The 20,333-nt window shown below is 41.5% G+C and overlaps 1 protein-coding gene across 2 annotated transcripts in view; it reads right to left on the bottom strand.

Annotated features, from left to right (window-relative positions):
* SLC25A33 (solute carrier family 25 member 33) overlaps window positions 1-20,333 on the bottom strand; it is a 34,310-nt gene that overhangs the window by 3,116 nt on the left and 10,861 nt on the right. The window contains exons 2-5 of one of the 2 annotated variants that reach the window (XM_057703660.1): window positions 13,649-13,828; window positions 6,031-6,108; window positions 3,879-3,979; window positions 2,062-2,128 (exon numbers count right to left, since the gene is read on the bottom strand). In XM_057703660.1, coding sequence (XP_057559643.1) covers window positions 2,062-2,128; window positions 3,879-3,979; window positions 6,031-6,108; window positions 13,649-13,828 — 426 coding nt within the window. The remainder of the gene's footprint in view (window positions 1-2,061; window positions 2,129-3,878; window positions 3,980-6,030; window positions 6,109-13,648; window positions 13,829-20,333) is intronic. The other variant, XM_057703668.1, reaches the window with a different exon arrangement.

The following is a 20,333-nucleotide window of genomic DNA, read 5'->3' as shown; positions in this document are numbered from 1 at the left end:
GAATGACCTTTGTGACACAGACGCAAGCACCCCACCTCCCCTGCTCAACATCCTCTCATGCAGGGCTTCTCAACCTTGGCGCTACTGATATTCGGGTCTGGAAAATTCTCTGTTGGGAGCGGGTATCTAACAGCATCCCTAGCCTTCACCCACTAGATGCGACCTAAATTGTGAGAGATAAAGATGCTGCCAAATATCCCCTGGGGGACAGGCCCCCTGAGCCACTGCTCTAATGGCTCTGCACTGCCTCCAATAAAGCCCGAGGCCAAACTCCCACTCCTTCCCAGGTTTTTAAGGATGTGGCCCCCTGGTTTGGCTTCTCCAGTACATCCGCATGCAGGAGATATCCCTTCTTTCAGTTGCCCAGCACGAACAATGCTTTCTCGCCTCCAGATTTTCTGCACACCCAATTCTCTGTCTGAGGCACCTCCGCTGCCACCGCCTACCCCTATTCTGCGGATGGGAGGGAGGATGCCACCAGAGGCCCTCCCTGGCTGCACATCCCACCCAGACTGCGTTAGGGACCCTCCAGGGTGCAGGAGCACCTCAGGCCCCTTATCCCATGAGCCTATGATTCTCTTTATTTATTTTCTGTGAAGCTGTGAGCTTCTGGAAGGCAGGGCCCATGTCTTATTCTCTGCTGTTTCTGCTGTGACTAGTAGACAGGAAGTATGCAACAAACGCTCATTGTTGAGGGCCATGTTAACAGAACCCACCCAAACAGAGCTTTAAAATGTCCTAAGCAAGGGTCATTACCAGGCAGATTTAAAAGAATGCACATGAAGGCTCTCAGCTAACTCGCGCACGTACCCACTGCTAAACAGAAGTGACATCTGGACACAGTGTGCACACTTGGAATAGGAAGTGATTGCCAAAGGTTTCCAGGAGAGGGTGCTGGTCAGAAACTGGTAAGACAAGGTGTTCTTGAGGGACAAGAAGGGGAAATGGGATCCTGGTGAGGGGATGGCACACCAGGGAGATGGCAGCATGAGAGCACATGACATTTTTAGGAAACTGCCAAGGACCTTGAATGTTAAACTCAGGAGCCAGGATTTGACCCTGAGAGTAACTGACATTCATCGAAGCATTCTGAGCAAAATGATTATTCTGATCTATTCAAAATGAGGAGAGGATGCACTTTAGAAGGTTCTTTCAGGCAAAACAGATTGGGGGAATATGGAATCAAAGACCAATCCAGAGGCTACAGGGGTCATTTGAGAGAGAGACAAGCTATGGCAGACCACCCCCCACCCCCCCACCCCCACCCCCGGCTTCCAGGGGCTGCTCTTGCTCACTCTCTCCCCTCCTTTCTTCACCGGCAGCTTAAGGTTGGACTGGACTAGCTGGAGGTTTCCAGTGTCCCACACACATTTCTAGGCAACCTAGTACCAGAAGGGTTCTTAGAATCCTATCACAAAACGTCATTTACCATCTTCACTAACTTGAAAATACAGTAGTTACCGGGATGCTCTTTGATCTTGTTATTTAATGTATTAGAGGAGTATATTACTATACCGCAATTTAAAAAAAAAAAATAAAGCACTGATAATGGTATTTCAATAACTGGTTTTCATTGCTTTTAAAAATATTGTTCTAAAAAGTGCCTGTAGGCTTCACCAGAGACTGACAAAGGAACACACAGCATGAAAAATGTTAGAATCCCTGGCTAATTTCAGGGCAGGAATCCCAGATATGTGAGGGCCTTGAAGATTAAAATGACCCTGCTGAGACCTGGGGCATTTGCTGTTCTGCCCTTCCTGGCATCTTCCCACCTGAAAGAGAGACCATCTAGAGGACAGCCCAGATGGTCCAACCGGGGGTGCTTCAGGGGCAACAGCTTTGCGAACGTCCGACATCCCCCCGTGTGTTATTTCTGTTGGCCTCTGTCTCCCCACACGGCTTGGCAGTATCAACCTCAACACAAAAGGAGTTTCTACACATTCAGACAGAACAGGGTGGGGATGGCTAAGGATGCTACACATCTCATGCCACAGCTGGAACGGGCGGGAAAAAAAGTGCCTAGGAATTCTTATATGAAGGCGGGAACAATTAACAACTTACTTCCGTTCTAGCTGCATCCGGGTTTTAACCATCCATATAGGGTTCATTAAGGAATTTGTGACAAAAGCTGGAAGAAAAAAAAAAGGAAATGTCATCGTTGAACAGATTCAATGCTGATAAAAGCCATCTTTTCCATGTGACAAACTTTTAAATCAGGCTTTCAGTGGCTTAACCATAAAAATGGCTGGTAGGAAGCAGTTACATTTCCGTACTACAGATGGAAGCGATAGTCCTCTAAAATGTAACATCTCTCAGTATGCGGGACCCGACATAAATCTCAGTGTTCGAGAGCCCGGTCTAGTGCTTCCAGCCTCTGGGTGGTGCTGTGGATATTCCTGTTAATGTGATTCTTATGGTAAATACGTATGAAACTATTCTAAAACTCAGTCGAAAGCTGTAGGTTCAAAAATAATTTAAAGAGTTGCTGATCTAATCCAAAAGGGTTCCTTATATATAACTTAAAAGAGAAGAAACGAAATCTCCATTTACCTGAATTCAAACTTAGACATTTTAATACCTGACTGATCATTTTAGGAAATCAAAGTTTTAAGACTGATCTGCCTATAGGAACCACTTTTTAAGTAAGTCTTCTCCATCTTAATACTGCTAATCATTCCACACCAACCAAAAAAGCAACGTCATGGTACTGACCTGACACACAGTGAGTCCTCTGGAATATCTCATCCCCTCCACAGTCTAAGAGATTGATTAGATAATAGGACCCTAGATAGTGGTTTAAAAATCTCCCTCTATAGATAAACAACAAGAACCTACTGTACAGCACAGGGACCTACATTCAATATCTTGTAATAAACCATAATGGAAAAGAATCTGAAAAAGAATGTGTGTGTGTGTGTGTGTGTGTGTACATAAGAAACTGAATCACTCTGCTGTACACCTAAAACTAACACAACTTTGTAAATCAACTATACTTGAATTACACATATACACACACACAAATTGAATGCTACAGGAAGGAGGGGAAAAAACCAATTACAGCAACATTAGCTCCTTAAAACAGCAAATTAAAGATTGCTAATGTCATTTCCTATTTGGGGTCCAGAAGTCATTACCTATAACCATTCAGATGGATTACTAGTACTTTTATTTGGAGTAACAGAGACAAAACTGATACATACAACTTACATGGTGGAAATTTTTCATAAAATGCCAATTTAATTCTCTAAAATACCTTTCTATTTAAACAGACATAAAATTTATAGGGAAAAAGACACAGCCTTCTCTCAGCAATCTACATGTCCATGTTTTTGCCAAGTATTTCCTAGGGAAAAAATCCTTTTGTGAATTTTCTATGGTAGGTGGAATGATTCCCTCAAAAAAGAACAGGAGCTACCTGATCCATCACTGACCCTACTGCGAGAATCCCACTACAAGCCCTGAGCCCTCAGCATAGAATCCAACTGTTAAGGACAAACGTGCCAATTGTACAGAGGGTAGGCTGGACACCGTGGGGAGCCACAGAAAAAGCAGCTCAAATTTTAGAAAATGATGTAATAGAAAGACATGAAAACACACTAATATTCCTTTAAAAAATACATCACACTAACCAGTAGCATGCAAGAGAACATGTCAATTTTAAGGGAGAATAAAAGGCTTTAGAGGTAAGAGAAAATGGAAGTAAGTTACAAACTGCTCGCAAACATTCATATTTTATCAATTTTAACAAAGCTTTAGGAAAATGATTTTAGATGCAGAAGAAGCAGAGAACTAATTTCTAATTCCTGGAAAAAGTTGTTTGGCGCAACATATGCTTTAGGAAAGTGAGAAACTTATCTCCACTCACTGGGGTAACATACCTGCAGAGCCAGCTGAGAAAACGTGCACAATATTGCTGTTAGGCACGAAAATGCCATTGAACTGCTCTTTGGCTTTGGAGTAGCATGCAAAGTACACAGCCCTGTTAGAACAGAGAGAATGCTATCAAGACATCAGTTTGATGCTATACAATACATATGTCCCTCTGCAACCCCTGACAAATTTAGCAATGAGGGAAAGAAGTTAATATGAAATCTGAAAGCTTGACCTTATCTGTGCTAAAACCAAAACCCGCGGCAAGCACCTTCAGGAAGCTCTTGACTGTCCCCCCAGAAAGTACTCAAATGATGATGGACGTGCCTAAAACAACTGAGGAAAAAGAGGTTTTGGTAACTAACATACAAAGTCTATTTCCATTCTTTACCCTGGACAAATGCCAGTCCTTTAAGCACCAGCATATACTAATAAACTGTTAAAATTTATAATACATTTCTAAAACATACCACACTTGTCCTGCCTTACACCATAATGAGTATGTCAAATGTAATCTGAACTTTTCCCCTGATGACTCAGGATCACATGGGAACATGTACGGTGGCATACATGTTTACATAAAGTGCACCCTCCACTGACACGCTCACACCCCAGAAAGGGACCGCTGGAGGTGGCGGCACCGCCCACCCCCGCCTCGGCTCTCCGGTCTCTCTTCTCTTCTCTCTTCTCCGCCTGTCTGCTCTCCCCTCTCTGTCTCCTCTCCTGCTGGGGCTGGAGTGCACAGCCTGCTTGTGATTTTCTCCGCTCCTTCACCAGCAATGCCAGGGAAAATGCTTTTTTTTCCCAGCTGACCAATGGATCAATTATAGACTGTAATTTTCAACTTAGGATCCCGACTACTTATCATGACTGTGTTATAAAACAGTCTTTCGTTTTTTATCCCCCCAGGTCCCAACTGTTCTAAATGGGTGTGGTGGCCAGCAGTCTATATTACACTGACAGGTGTTACCAAATCAGCACTGTCCACAAGTAGATCTGACTCCATTCTTTACGTTTACTACATGTATGCAGGATGTTTGCCTTCTCTTAATAATGCATACCCCATACAAACTCACAGACTAGTACTTTCTGTATTTTAAATAGATTATACACATAAGCTACAGGATTCCAGAGGATTTAGTAAGAATCTGCATTTTTACAACATCCTCAGGAAATGTGTGTATAAATTGGAGCAATGATATGCAAGTATTCTAGAAGCTTTCAGTCTTCACTTTGCATAAAACAAGATTCTCATTTTTGTCATAAAGACTAATTTTGCTTAAAGTCTATTCAAATATTATGTGGATTCATGTAAGTGATCTACCCTTGTCACCGAGCTCCCCCTTCCAGGAGGCAATTTCTAGAAGCAGTTTCTTACCTACTTTTCGGACATGCTGCTACACACACACACACACACACACACACACACACACTTTCATATCCACACATGCCTACCCTCTGCATCAGCACTGCCCAACAGAACTTTCTGCAGAGATGGAAATGTTTTACACCTATGATCTCCAATGCAGGAGCCACGAGCTACATATGAGTGTTAAGTACTTGAAATGTGGCTGGTGAGGCTGAGGAACTGAATTTTTAATTTTAATTTATTTAAGTAGCCCCACGTGACCAGCGGCGATTGTACTGGGACAGCGCAGCTCGATATATTCAAATAAGCTTTAAAGAGAATTAAACCTTGTAACAAAAAAATGAGGATTTTTAAACTAAAGTATGCCTGGAAGTCTTTAAATTGTTTTAGACCAGTGCTTCCAAGTACATATGAATCACCTGGGGGTCTCGGCAGAATGCAAATTCTGGTGTTGGTCTGGGGTGTGGTCCTAGGTCGTGTGGTTTTAACAAGCTCTTGATTGACACCAGTGCTGCTGACCACACGCCATCCTTCGTAGCAAACCCTCAGAGAAGGCTCCAGGTGATGGGGCAGGGTAATTCTCAACTTACGAACAAAATAACTAAGAGTCTGTTTCTCACGCACACACACTGAAAGACATACCAACAGTTGTGACTCTTTCTATATGTCAGATGCACAAATCCCACACAGAAAAAGAAACTAGGTGTCTAGCAGTACTGTCCCTCCAGTGAGAAAGGACACAGCGTACCAGACACCGTATGAAGTGAGCCAGCTGAAAGACTAATGCTTACCGCGATGGCGCAACTCCAACCAAATTTGGACCCAAGCCTCTAAAAAGCGACTTTGGTCCCTCCTTCTCCAAGATCGACCTGAATAACAAGAAAAGATGTATCTTTAAAATCCTTAGGCAAGGCCCGTGCAAAATGATAAGGGGTCAGCCTTCACATCAGCTCCTTGAATAAAGAACAGAATGTTTACAAAACCCCAGGGTCTTATCTGATTATATTACAATACAGAACCAGAAGACTGATGAATACTGCTTTCATTACTACAGTGGAAAAAACATGCTTCAACATCTCGCTTGTTCACACAGAAGCAGGGTGTTCAAGCTTTGTACCACCCACCAACATCCTAGTAAGGCGGAGAGAGCACCTGGCAAAGGGTCTGATACAGGAAATGATGTCCTTGTTATGACAAGATTCACTGAGAATTTCTTGGATGGTATTTCTTTTGGATTTATTCCTTATTTATAACAGTCCTACCTTCTAGATCTTCACCTGTTAGAGGAGAGCCCTAAACAGGGATACGAGAAATAGAAAAACCCCGTAATTTCTGTGGGATGGATGACTGCTCTTTAAAGCCAAAGCCTAGTATCTCAAGCTCAAAGAGAATACTGTGCCTGCTTTTTCTTTAAAGACTTTTTTTATTGTGGTCACATATACATAAATTTTTACCATTTTCCATATTTAAGTGTACAGTTCAGTGGCAGTAAGCACATTCACACTGTTGTGCAACCATCACCACCACCCATCTCCAGAACTTCATCTTCTCAGATTCCATACCCATTAAACACTAACTCCCCATCCCCCCGGCCCCAGCTCCGGGCAGACACCATTCTACTTTCCGTCTCTGTAAACCTGACTACTCTAGGGACCTCCCATGAGCAGAATCAAACAGTATGTGTCCTTCTGTCACTGGCTTATTTCACTCACCACAGTGTCATTAAGGTTCACCTATGTTGCGGCATACGTAAGAATTGCCTTCTTTTTAAGGCTAAATTATAAATCCATTATGTGGGTGCTCCACACGTTGTTCACCCATTTATCTGTCAACGGACACCTGGGCTGCTTCCACCTTTTGGCTACTGTGAACATATGAGTGTCCAAATATCTGTGCAGGGCCCTAGTTTAAACTCTCTTGGGTATATACCCAGATATACCCAGAGGTAGAATTGTCGGATCATACGGGAATTCTGTTTGTTTGCCATACTATCTACTATAGCAGCTGTACCATTTTACATTCCTATCAGCAATGCACAAGGGTTCCAATTTTTCCATAGCCTTGCCTACACGGTTAAAAAAAAAAAAGTTAAGTACGGTTTCTGACTAAAAGTGACTAAGAAAATTCTGAAAGGATTCTATGGGACAATCTTTTCCCACTCCAACATAATGATCTTCAAATTGGTTAAATTTATTCTTCTCTCTCTTTTTTTTTGGTCGCGCCGCACAGCTTGCGGGATGCTTACTTCCCCGACCAGGGATGGAACCCGGGACCTTGGCAGCAAAAGCGCAGAGTCCTAACCACTGGACCGCCAGGGAATTCCCAGATTTATTCTTTTCAATGGCTCAATGTTCACGGTATCATGAGGAATTATGATCCTCTCCAATATAATCTCCTTCTCTGAGGACTTTTCCTTACTTGGTAATCAGTACCTCCAATCTGACAGCATTCTAAGTTGACCTAGCTCACAAATAATCATATTGTTGTCAAAAGAGTTTATATTTTACCTTCGTTATGACACTGAAGGTAAGATAAAGAGGTATCTTCTATGGAAAAGCTATTCCTATAAAGCTAACAGTAAAGTGAATCCTGCCAATTCCATTTCTAGCAATTTCCACTTTTCCCCATAGAGAAAAAGTTTCTAAAACGAAGCTGAAATTCTTGGTGCAAATGAGGCTAAGCTGAGGTTCCAGTCTGTGGAATGCTGGAAAATGTTTAAGCTTTATCCACGTATACTTTTCTTTCTTCAGACTGATGTAATGTTTCATGGTCTAGATTCTCTGGATGTGCAAAATAAAGTAAAATTTTGAATCTTAGCCTTCTCTTCTACAAATTTTTGGATATTTATAAAATATTGCGATATAAAGAATACTTATACCTTTAAGAGCCTTCCTAAAAAACAAGAGGCTAGCAATTAGACAAGAGAAAATAAAAGGTATCTAGCTGGGCGATAAAAGGAAGTACTGACACACACTACAAGGGTGAACCTTCAAGGAACAGTAGGGTAAGTGAAAGTAGCTGGACTCCAGAGGCCACGTGGTGTATGATTTCATTTAGATGAAACATGCAGGAGACAAGTCTGTACAGACAGAAGGAAGATTAGTGGTTGGTTGTCTAGGGCTGCGGCCCTGGGGATGGGGAGTGACTGCAAACAGGTTAGGGGGTTCTTGTAGTGGGGAAGAAAACGTTCTAAAATTGTTGTGACGGGTGCACAAAACTCTGTGAACAGACTACAACAGGAGAACTGTGTGCTCTTAAGTGCGCAAATTGCATGGCGCGTGAGTTACATCTTAATAAAGCAGTTAAACACACAAAAAACCCCAGAAAGGCTCACTGAAAAAGTTCCTGAAAACAGAAGAGATATTGGTAGGAACAGAGTTTTAAAACAAAATTGAGCTCTTGTGCTAAATCAACTGCTTAACAATAGATAAATGATAAAACTGGAATAGAGACTGTAGATTAGTTAAAAAGCAGTACATCAATATTAAATTTCCTGAACTTGAAAACTGTACTGTGGTTCTAAGAGAATACCCTTTTCATAAGAAATAAATGCTGAAGAATTAAGGGTAAAGGGACTTAACACATGTAACCTATTTTCAAATGGTTCAGAAAAAAAATGTCTGTGTATAGAGCAAAAATTAGCAAATGTAGCAAAATGTTAAAAACGAGTGACCTGAGGTACAGTATAAACAAGTTATTATACTGTTCCTATAACTTTTCTGTAAGTTAGATATTATTTTTTTTAAAAAGTTTTTTTTTTTTTTTAAAGCTATAGGTCATAGGTTACAAAAATACTGAAGTCATGTTTCTAGCCCACAAAGCCATGAAGCAAGGGTTGGGGTAAAGAAAATTTGTGGGTTTCTGTAAACCTAACACTCCAAAATGAAGTACATGGAGTTTCAGTGCATTCTCACACTGGCCAAAAGCAAGCCATCTGGTCCTTAATAGAGGCATGAGAATTTAGTGTTTTCAACTTTAAATACTTTACTGTTACTCTTTCTCAAAACAGGATTGGGCTTTTAAAAAGCCAGGCTCTCTCAACAAAAACTTCTCTCAAATAACACTCTGGAGTGACCTACATCTTATAGTATACTGCATAAAAGATTTCAAACAGTCAATATGTTCAGCATTTTTTAAAGTTCAGCCTCCATCTGTGGTCCCCACGAATGTTCACTGTGCAGCCAGACCCAGGAGTCACTTATACACAATTAAGGGAATCTCTGGCTCCAGGGAGCTGGGAGCCTCGCATCTGTGATGCAGTAGGCAATGCATGTCCTCAAGTGACTCAGGCCTCTTAAGAACTGCAGAAAGCCTGTCTCCAAAGGCTGTCTCCATAGTTACGCATATTAACAGTGGGCAAAAAGTCAAATCTGTTACATAATTGAAACTTCTAACCTAGCTGGATGTTTACAAAACTTTTCTGGAACAATCAAGTTCCTACTATAAATGGTCCTCCTCAGCTTCAAAATAAGGCATGTTAGGACCTAGACTAATTTTCCCACCGTCATATAAACTTTCATTTAGGAAAGAAATGCGGAAAGAAATTAAGGTCTTGTTTGGAGCGTTTCATTCTTGTCACTATTTTAGATCATGACATGCGTACCACAGATCGACCCAAGACAAAACAAAGTGCTCATCTGAACCCAACAGTCTTTAAAAGAGAAACCACCTCACTAACATATTACTGTTCAGATTAAAGAGGCACTTGAAAAAACAAAAAATAAAGTACCTGAAGTAGTGTAAAGAACAGGAGTTCTGATGGGGGGGCGGGCAGAGATTAAGTCATAAAGGCAGACACCTGAATAAAAGGATTATTACTCTTTAGTAAATGTAATAGTGAGAGCCTAATTGTTTTTAACATCTTGTCTTTTTTCTTTTTAAGTAACTATATTCAAAATATAAAGGTAATTGATGTTCCAATGGAGAGTATTTTTTCCTTAATAGGTTAACCTAACATGAGACACAAGCAAATACTGATGCATTTTGAAAAATAAACTTCCTGTACACAAATTTCATTGTCTGTTAGGTCTTTAAATGCAGTACACTTCCTGGAAGAGTAAGGCTAATAATAAGCAGCTTAGTTTTAAATGAAAAATCATCTGATAAACCCAATGGCTTCTAAAACTGTGAACAGACAACCTCGATGGGCTTTGTGGCATAAAGCACAGAGCAAAGGCCGGGATCTCTGTCCGGTTTACCACTTCCTGGATAAAGAGCCCGCCCTGTAGACCACCATCACTGCCCCAGCCTAGGGGTGATTAATGGAAGAATCAGACAGCAGTCCAATAACCCAGGTAAGCGAGGAGGGTGGTTGGTAAAGTGAAACGTAGTCGTCTTCTTAAAACCATCCTAAAAGACATGCTTCTCATGCTGGTACATGTCTGATGGAAGTACTGGGTAACAGACTGCTTTCAGGACTTATTAGGACTTCCCTGGTGGTCCAGTAGGTAAGACGTCGTGCTCCCAATGCAGGGGGCCTGGGTTCGATCCCTGGTCGAGGAACTAGATCCCACATACACGCCGCAATTAAAAGATCCCGTGTGTCGCAACTAAGACCAGGTGCAGTCAAATTAAAACAAAAACAAAATACTTATTAACAGGAAACGACGCACATCTGCCCTAAAGAGCAAGTGTGCTTTCTGCAGATGAGAATTAGGTGGTAGGATAGTCCCCTTTTTGCCTTGGCTACCAAGAAACTCAGTTATAACTCCCATGTTTACAAAGTACAGAAGGTATGCATTTCCACAGCAGCTAATATTTGTTTACATGGCAGGGGAAGGAGTGTGTGAAGCTCTCTATTGGGTATCTTACTGCTGCGCCACATGCGGCCCTGAATCCCTGCTGTGTGGCAGGCCGAACTGGGTGCTTAGGGATACCTTGGGGTCAAAACACATCAAAGTCCCTGCCTCCAAGGAACTCCCGTTCTGGCGGGGGCAGGGAGAGAAAATAAACAATATAAATAAGTGAACTACACTGCATGTTGGATGGAGGCGAGTGCTCTGTATACAAATAGAGCAGAAGGAGGCACAGGGCAAGAAGGAAGGGCTCAGTTTTCAATAGCATGGCCTTCCTGCAAAGGTGACAACTGAGGGGCAGCCATGCAATGTCCAGCAGAAAGGCCCTGCTGTGGAATGTTCCAGTGTTCCTGGTCTTTTAAAGGGACAGTAAGGAGGTCAGTGTAGCCCACAGGGTTCAGGAGGGGAAATACAGGAGGTGAAGTCAGGGAAGTAATGGGAGGGTGACAGTGGTGCTGAGACCCACAGGCCCCAGAGGCAGCTTTGGGGGGCAGGCGGTGCATGGGGGTGACGGGAGCCTTGGAGATATCAGGCAGAGAGTTTCTAGCTGCTCCGCTGAGAAGAGCCTAAGGGCGGAGCAGGGCACAGGTCTCACGCCAGACCAGTGAGGGAAACGGGTTGTCTTGCATGCAGTGTGGGCACTGCTCACGTGCTTTAAAAGATGGAGAGAATTTTCCCTTTGGTTTACATTTTAGTAAACAATTGTCCTAATTGGGGGAAAATATGTATTTTTAGAGAGAGATTTACTGGAGATAGAGACACAGAGATACTGGGGGCATAGAACACGCATCCTGAAACACTTGAACTAGAGAAACAGTCCCATTTACCTTATGGGCTTGGCTCTGATGACATCCACAACTTCCGGGTAAGAGTTTCCCAGTTACAGTAAATAGATAAATCCACTAGTCATGCCGTTGCTGGCAAGTAAATAAAAGGAAGTTCACTTTGGATGTTATCACAGTTGGCAATTACCTCTTTCATTATGTCCAAAGCACTTTAAGTTCCTCAGAAGAAAGGTGCCATTTGAAACACTGCTAGTGACTAGACTTATAAAAAGGTGAACCGGGATGGGGTGTCTTCAGAGCCTTGTTTGTGGAGGAAGTGGGTTTGTCTCTCTGAGAGCAAAGCGTGCCTCCCACCTCTGTGCTTCCACCTTTCCTGCATCTGCCCCTAACTTTCTACCTTTTGTGGCTCTGCAATCCTTCTCAGTGTTCAATTTATTTACTATTTTTTAATTTTAATTTTTGGCCACACCACAAGGCATGCGGGATCTTAGTCCCCCGACCAGGGATAGAACCTGTGCCCCCTGCAGTGGAAGCATGGAGTCCTAACTGCTGGACCACCAGGAAGCCCCTCAATGTTCAATTTAAAAACCTCACTTCTCCTCGAGTCTTGGGTACCAGCCATCTCTTTCCCTAGTTGGGTTTCTGATTCTCCCACTTGGGACCTTGCCCTCGGCAGCTGGTCCTGCTGCCCAGTTTTGTCCAAGCTTAGAGGCACCCTTGTACAAGAGTTTGATGTGGGTGCCTGAGTGACTCAGAAACTGGCTTTACAAACAAAATGTACCTAACAATAAATTGCTTTCCAATCCATTCTACCTTATCTAAAATGTGACTGAACTCGGCCCAAAGTGTGAAGTCTTGGGGTTATTAAGACAGCCATTTCCATTTTATTGCATCTTTTTCTAAAATTTTCCAACTAACCATCCACACTGATACACAGCTGTCTCTCTCCTGAACCCATGCTCTCCCAATGACCAGTTTTAGAACTCTGAATATCAGGAGTAGTCAAATTCAACTATCATGTGTTAAACATCTCTTTCAAAGCACAAGGCCCCAAGATAAAACGCAGACACTGCCAACTGCTCTTCTGAATTTCTGATTTTGCCTTAAGCGGGGAGACAGATAAGCCAAATTCAGCTTAAGAATATGCAGCTACTTTGTAAGCAAATGAGATATTTTAACGTGGTAAAAATAATGAATCAGGCAGGTAGCCTGGGTATGAAACAAAAATTTTAAAGACCACTTTACTAAATATATATTGCAACTTTTCTATAAATGTAAAATTATTTCCAAATAAAAAGTAAAAAATTACAACATTTTGTTTCCAGATCACTTCCTCTTAAAATATTCACAACCCTTCTCTTGCGCAATGGTTAAATTTTTAACTTCATTCTACCACCTCAGAGCTTCTTGCTAGCCCTCAAAGATTGGGGGCAAGAGCCACACTTCAATGCAACAATTTAAACACGGATGCGGGGTTTGCTTTGTTAGGTTTACTTTGTCCCTGGATGGCGATCACATGCACACCGGGAGCCCTGTGGCCAAGAGAGCAGGGTCAGAGTTCAACGGTACTAGTATAGAAACCTAATTTTTTTTTTTTGGCACGGGGGATCTTTTAGTTCCTTGAACCCCGTGCCCCCTGCACTGGAAGCGTGGAGTCTTAACCACTGGACCGCCAGGGAAGTCCCCAGAAACCTAATTCTTAAATTTGGACAAAGACTGTACAGGCAGAACATCCCATCCAATGGGCCTGAGAAACATTCTGCATTGAGAGTGGGGGCGGGGGCGGGGCGGTGCTGGGAGCAGGAATCCGGAACTGGGACTGAACTTACTTCAGAACCTGTAAGAGTCCAGGCGTCACTGACGTTGGTCTCACCATCCCAGCTCCACTGATGGTCCCCAGATGGACCTGAGGATAATAGACTGTCCGAAGAGCTAATCTTGAAGACTGCAACCTCGTCTTAATGACTTCTAGTGGGCAAGTGAAAATAGCACCAACTGTGCCCCCACACCTGTAAGAAAGGAAGTCACAACAGGATCAGAAGAGCTGTATACTGTTCTGTACACAAATGAAATGGGAAATTGAACCTTTCTCTATTAAAAAAAAAAGGTACCTATGTTCATTTCATAATTAGAGGATACCAAGAGTTTAAAAAAAAAATTAGTCAAAACCCCAGGGGCCAAAAAGATAACTATTGTTAACATGTTAGTACATCCTTTAGGGCTTTTCATTACTAGCTTTTTAATCTCACATTTTTTTCTTCTTAACTAGATACTGTGAATGTCTATCCGTGTCAATATATATATATATATATATATACCTACACCACCACCTGTAATAGTTGCATACTATTCCTCTCTCTCAGTGTATAACATTTTTAAATAAATTTATTTATTTTATTTACTTATTTTTTATTTTTGGCTGTGTTAGGTCTTCAATGCTGTGCACAGGCTTTCCCTAGTTGCGGCAAGTGGGAGCTACTCTTTGTTGTGGTGCGCGGGCTTCTCATTAAGGTGGCTTCTCTTGTAGCGGAGCATGGGCTCTAAGTGTGCAAGCTTCAGTAGTTATGGTTCGCAGGCTCAGAAGTGCAGGCTCAGTAGTTGTGGCTCACGGGCTTAGCTGCTCCTCGACATGTGGGATCTTCCCAAATCAGGGATCGAATCCATGTCCCCTGCACTGGCAGGCAGATTTTTAACCACAGCACCACCAGGGAAGCCCTATCAGTGTATAATATTTTAACCTATTTCCTACTGTTAGATGTTGAGTCATTTCCAACTTCACTCTCATGTTGTGATGAATATTCTACAAAATGCATCTTTTCACAGAGAAACAAAATAGTTATTCAGGTAATGCTACTATTTTGACAATCAGTGTTTACTACAACCCAGATTTTTATTAAAATCTGATTAATTTGGAGAAGAATCAAGATGGCGGAGTAGGAGGACGTGAGCTCACTCCCTCTTGCAAGAGCACCGGAATTCCAACTAACTGCTGAACAACTATCGACAGAAAGACACTGGAACTCACCAAAAACAACCACCCCACATCCAGAGACAAAGGAGAAGCTGCAACGAGACGGTAGGAGGGGCGCAATCGCGTTAAAATCAAATCACATAAATGCTGGGTGGGTGACTCACAAGCTGGAGAACAGTTACACCGCAGAAGTCCTGAGGGTTCTGAGCCCCATGTCAGGCTGCCTAACCTGGGGGTCCAGCAACGGGAGGAGGAATCCCCAGAGAATCAGACTTTGAAAGCCAGCGGGATTTGACTGCAGGACCTCCACAGGACTGGGGGAAACGGAGACTCCACTCTTGGAGGGCACACAAAAAAGTGTGCTCACCAGGACCCAGGGGGAAGGAGCAGTGACCCCATAGGAGCCTGAACCAGACCTACCTGCTGGTGTTGGAGGGCTGCCTGCAGAGGTGGGGGGCAGCTGTGGCTCACCGAGGAGACGGGGCACTGGCAGCAGGGGTTCTGAGACCACCATTAGCTCCACCAAAAAGCCTGTAAGCTCCAGTGCTGGGTTGCCTCAGGCCAAACGACCACCAGGGTGGGAACAAAGCCCCACCCATTGGCAGACAAGCAGATTAAAGTGTCACTGAGCTCCACCCACCCAGCCCAACCCACCATCAGTCCCTCCCATCAGGAAGCACCCACCAGCCTCCTAGACAGCTTCCTCCACAAGAGGGCAGACAGCAGAATCAAGCAGTATAAGCAGTATTTCATCTTGTGGAACTGAAAATCACAGCCACAGAAAGACAGAGAAAATGAAAAGACAAAAGACTTTGTACCAGATGAAGGGACAAGATAAAACACCAGAAAAACAACTAAATGAAGAGACAGGCACTCGTCCAGAAAAAGAATTCAGAATAATGATGGTGAAGATGATCCAGGACTTTGAAAAAAGACTGGATGCAAAGATCGAAAAGTTGCAAGAAAAGTTTACCAAAGACCTAGAAGAATTAAAGAATAAACAAACAGAGATATGCAACACAATAACGGAAATGAAAAATACACTAGAAGGAACCAACAGCAGATTAACTGAGGCAGAAGGGCGAATAAGTAACCTGGAAGACAGAATGGTGATAATCACTGATGCAGAAAAGAATAAAGAAAAAAGAATGAAAAGAACTGAAGCCCGCCTAAGAGACCTCTGGGACAACGTTAAATGCACCAATATTCACATTATAGGAGTCCCATAAGGAGAAGAGAGAGAGAAAGGACCTGAGAAAATACTGGAAGAGATTATAGTTGAAAACTTCCCTAACATGGGAAAAGAAATAGCTATCCAAGTCCAGGAAGTGCAGAGAGTCCCAGGCAGGATGAACCCAAGGAGAAACACGCCAAGACATATAGTAGTCAAATTGACAAAAATTAAAGATAGAGAAAAGTTATTAAAAGCAACAAGGGAAAAACGACAAATAACATACAAGGGAACTCCCATAAGGGTAACAGCTGATTTCTCAGCAGAAGCTCTGCAAGCCAGAAGGGAGTGGCACGATATACTTAAAGTGATGACAGGGAAGAACCTACAACCTAGAATACTCTACCCAGCAAGGATCTCATTCAGATTCGATAGAGAAATCAAAAGCTTTACAGACAAGCAACAGCTAAGAGAATTCAGCACCACCGAACCAGCCTTACAACAAATGCTAAAGGAACTTCTCTAAGTGAGAAACATAAGAGAAAAAAAGGACCTACAGAAACAAAAACAAAACAATTAAGAAAATGGTAATAGGAACATTATGTATGTACATATCGATAATTACCTTGAATGTAAATGGACTAAATGCACCAACCAAAAGACACAGACTGGCTGAATGGATACAAAACCAAGACCCATATATATGCTGTCTCCAAGAGACCCACTTCAGACCTAGGGACACATACAGACGGAAAGTGAGGGGATGGAAAAAGATATTCCATGCAAATGGAAATCAAAAGAAAGCTAGAGTAGTGATACTCAGATCAGATAAAATAGCCTTTAAAATAAAAAATGTTACAAGAGACAAGAAAGGACACTACATAAAGACTGAGGGATCAATCCAAGAGAGGAGATAACAATTATAAATATATATGCACCCAATATAGGAGCACCTCAATACATAAGGCAAATGCTAACAACTATGAAAGAGGAAATCGACAGTAACACAGTCATAGTGGGGGACTTTAACACCCCACTGACACCAATGGACAGATCATCCACACAGAAAATTAATAAGGAAACACAAGCTTTAAATGACACAATAAATCAGCTTGATTTAATAGATATCGATAGGACATTACATCCAAAAACAGCAGATTACACATTTTTCTCAAGTGCACATGGAACATTCTCCAGGATAGATCACATTTGGGGTCATAAATCAAGCCTTGGTAAATTCAAGAAAATTGAAATCGTATCAAGCCTCTTTTCTGACCACAAGGTTATGAGATTAGAAATCAATTACAGGAAAAAAACTGTAAAAAACACAAACACATGGAGGCTAAACAACACACTACTAAATAACCAACAGATCACTGAAGAAATCAAAGAGGAAATCAAAAAATACCTAGAGACAAATGACAATGAAAACACAACAATACAAAACCTATGGGATGCAGCAAAGGCAGTTCTAAGAGGGAATTTTATAGCGATACAACCCTACCTCAAGAAACAAGAAAAATCCCAAATAAACAATCTAACCTTACACCTAAAGAAACTAGAGGAAGAAGAACAAACAAAACCCAAAATTAGCAGACAAAGAAAAATCATAAAGATCAGAGCAGAAATAAATGAAATAGAGACAAAGAAAACAATAGCAAAAATCAATAAAACTGAAAGCTGGTTCTTTGAAAAGATAAATAAAATCGATAAACCTCTAGCAAGACTCATCAAGAAAAAGAGGGAGAGGACTCAAATCAATAAAATTAGAAATGAAACAGGAGAAGTTACAATGGACACCGCAGAAATAAAAAGCACCATAAGAGATTACTACAAGCAACTATATGCCAATAAAATGGACAACCTGGATGAAATGGACAGATTCTTAGAAAGGTATAACCTTCCAAGAATGAATCAGGAAGACATAGAAAATAAGAACAGACCAATCACAAGCAATGAAATTGAAACTGTGATTAAAAATCTCCCAACACGGGCTTCCTAGGTGGCGCAGTGGTTAAGAATCCGCCTGCCAATGCAGAGGTCACGGGTTCGATCCCAGCTCCAGGAAGATCCCACATGCCGCGGAGCAACTAAGCCCGTGTGCCAAAAAAAAAAAAAAAAAAAAAAAAATCTCCCAACAAACAGAAGTCCAGGACCAGATGGATTCACAGGTGAATTTTATCAAACATTTACAGAAGAGCTAACACCCATCCTTCTCAAACTCTTCCAAACAATTGCAGAGGAAGGAACACTCCCATACTCATTTTATGAAGCCACCATCACTCTGGTACCAAAACCAGACAAAGATACTACAAAAAAAGAAAACTACAGACCAATATCACTGATGAATTTAGATGCAAAAATCCTTAACAAAATACTAGCCAACAGAATCCAACAACACATTAAAAGGATCATACACCGTGATCAAGTGGGGTTTATCCCTGGAATGCAAGGATTCAATATATACAAATCAATCAATGTGATACACCATATTAACAAACTGAAAGATAAAAACCACATGATCATCTCAATAGATGCAGAAAAAGCTTTTGACAAAATTCAACATCCATTTATGATAAAAACTCTCCAGAAGGTGGGCATAAAGGGAACCTACCTCAACATAATAAAGGCCATATATGACAAATCCACAGCAAACATCATTCTCAATGCTGAAAAACTGAAAGCATTCCCTCTAAGATCAGCAACAAGACAAGGATGTCCACTCTCACCACTACTATTCAACATAGTTTTGGAAGTCCTTGCCACAGCAATCAGAGAAGAAAAAGAAATAAAAGGAATCCAGACTGGAAAAGAAGAAGTAAAACTGTCACTGTTTGCATATGACATGATACTATACATAGAAAATCCTAAAGATGCCACCAGAAAACTTCTCGAGCTAATCAATGAATTTGGTAAAGTTGCAGGATACAAAATTAACACACAGAAATCTCTTGCATTTCTACACACCAACAATGAAAGATCAGAAAGAGAAATTAAGGAAACAATCCCATTCACCATTGCAACAAAAAGAATAAAATACCTAGGAATAAACCTAACCAAGGAGGTAAAAGACCTGTGCTCAGAAAACTATAAGACACTAATGAAAGAAATCAAAGACACAAACAGATGGAGGGACATACCATGTTTTTGGATTGCAAGAATCAACATTGTGAAAATGACTACATTACCGAAAGCAATTTACAGATTCAATGCAATCCCTATCAAATTACCAATGGCATTTTTCACAGAACTAGAACAAGAAATTTTACGATTTGTATGGAAACGCAAAAGACCCCGAATAGCCAAAGCAATCTTGAGAAGGAAAGACAGAGTTGGTGGAATCAGGCTTTCTGACTTCAGGCTATACTACAAGGCTACAGTGATCAAAATGGAATGGTACTGGCACAAAAACAGAAATATAGATCAATGGAACAGCATAGAAAGCCCAGAGATAAACTACGGTCAACTAATCTATGACAAAGGAGGCAAGGATATACAGTGGAGAAAAGGCAGCCTCTTCAATAAGTGGTGCTGGGAAAACTGGACAGCTACATGTAAAAGAATGAAATTAGAACACTTCCTAACACCATACACAAAAATAAACTCAAAATGGATAAAAGACCTAAATGTAAGGCCAGACACTATAAAACTCCTAGAGGAAAACATAGGAAGAACACTCTTCGACGTAAATAACAGCAAGATCTTTTTTGATCCACCCCCTAGAATAATGGAAATAAAAACAAAAATAAATAAGTGGGACCTAGTGAAACTTCAAAGCTTCTGCACAGCAAAGGAAACTATAAGCAAGACGAAAAGACAACCCTCAGAGTGGGAGAAAATATTTGCGAACGAATCAACAGACAAAGGACTAATCTCCAAAATATATAAACAGTTTATCTAGCTCAATATCAAAAAAACAACCCAATCCAAAAATGGGCAGAAGACCTAAATAGGCATTTCTCCAAAGACGACATACAGATGGCCAAGAGGCACATGAAAAGCTGCTCAACATCACTAATTTCTAGAGGAACGCAAATCAAAACTACAATGAGGTATCACCTCACACCAATTAGAATGGGCATCATCAGAAAATCTACACACAGTAAATGCTGGAGAGGGTGTGGAGAGAAAGGAACGCTCTTGCATTGCTGGTGGGAATGTAAATTGATACACCCACTACAGAGAACAGTATGGAGGTTCCTTGCAAAACTAAAAATAGAACTACCATATGACCCAGCAATCCCACTACTGGACATATACCCAGAGAACACCATCATTCAAAAAGACACATGCACTCCAATGTTCATTGCAGCACTATTTACAATAGCCAGGACATGGAAGCAACCTAAATGTCCATCAACAGATGAATGGA

The sequence above is a fragment of the Hippopotamus amphibius genome, chromosome 1 (genome assembly GCF_030028045.1).
Source record: "Hippopotamus amphibius kiboko isolate mHipAmp2 chromosome 1, mHipAmp2.hap2, whole genome shotgun sequence".
NCBI classification, from domain to species: Eukaryota; Metazoa; Chordata; class Mammalia; order Artiodactyla; family Hippopotamidae; genus Hippopotamus; species Hippopotamus amphibius.
Note: the sequence above shows the minus strand (reverse complement) of the source record. Positions and strands in the feature narration are given on the sequence as shown.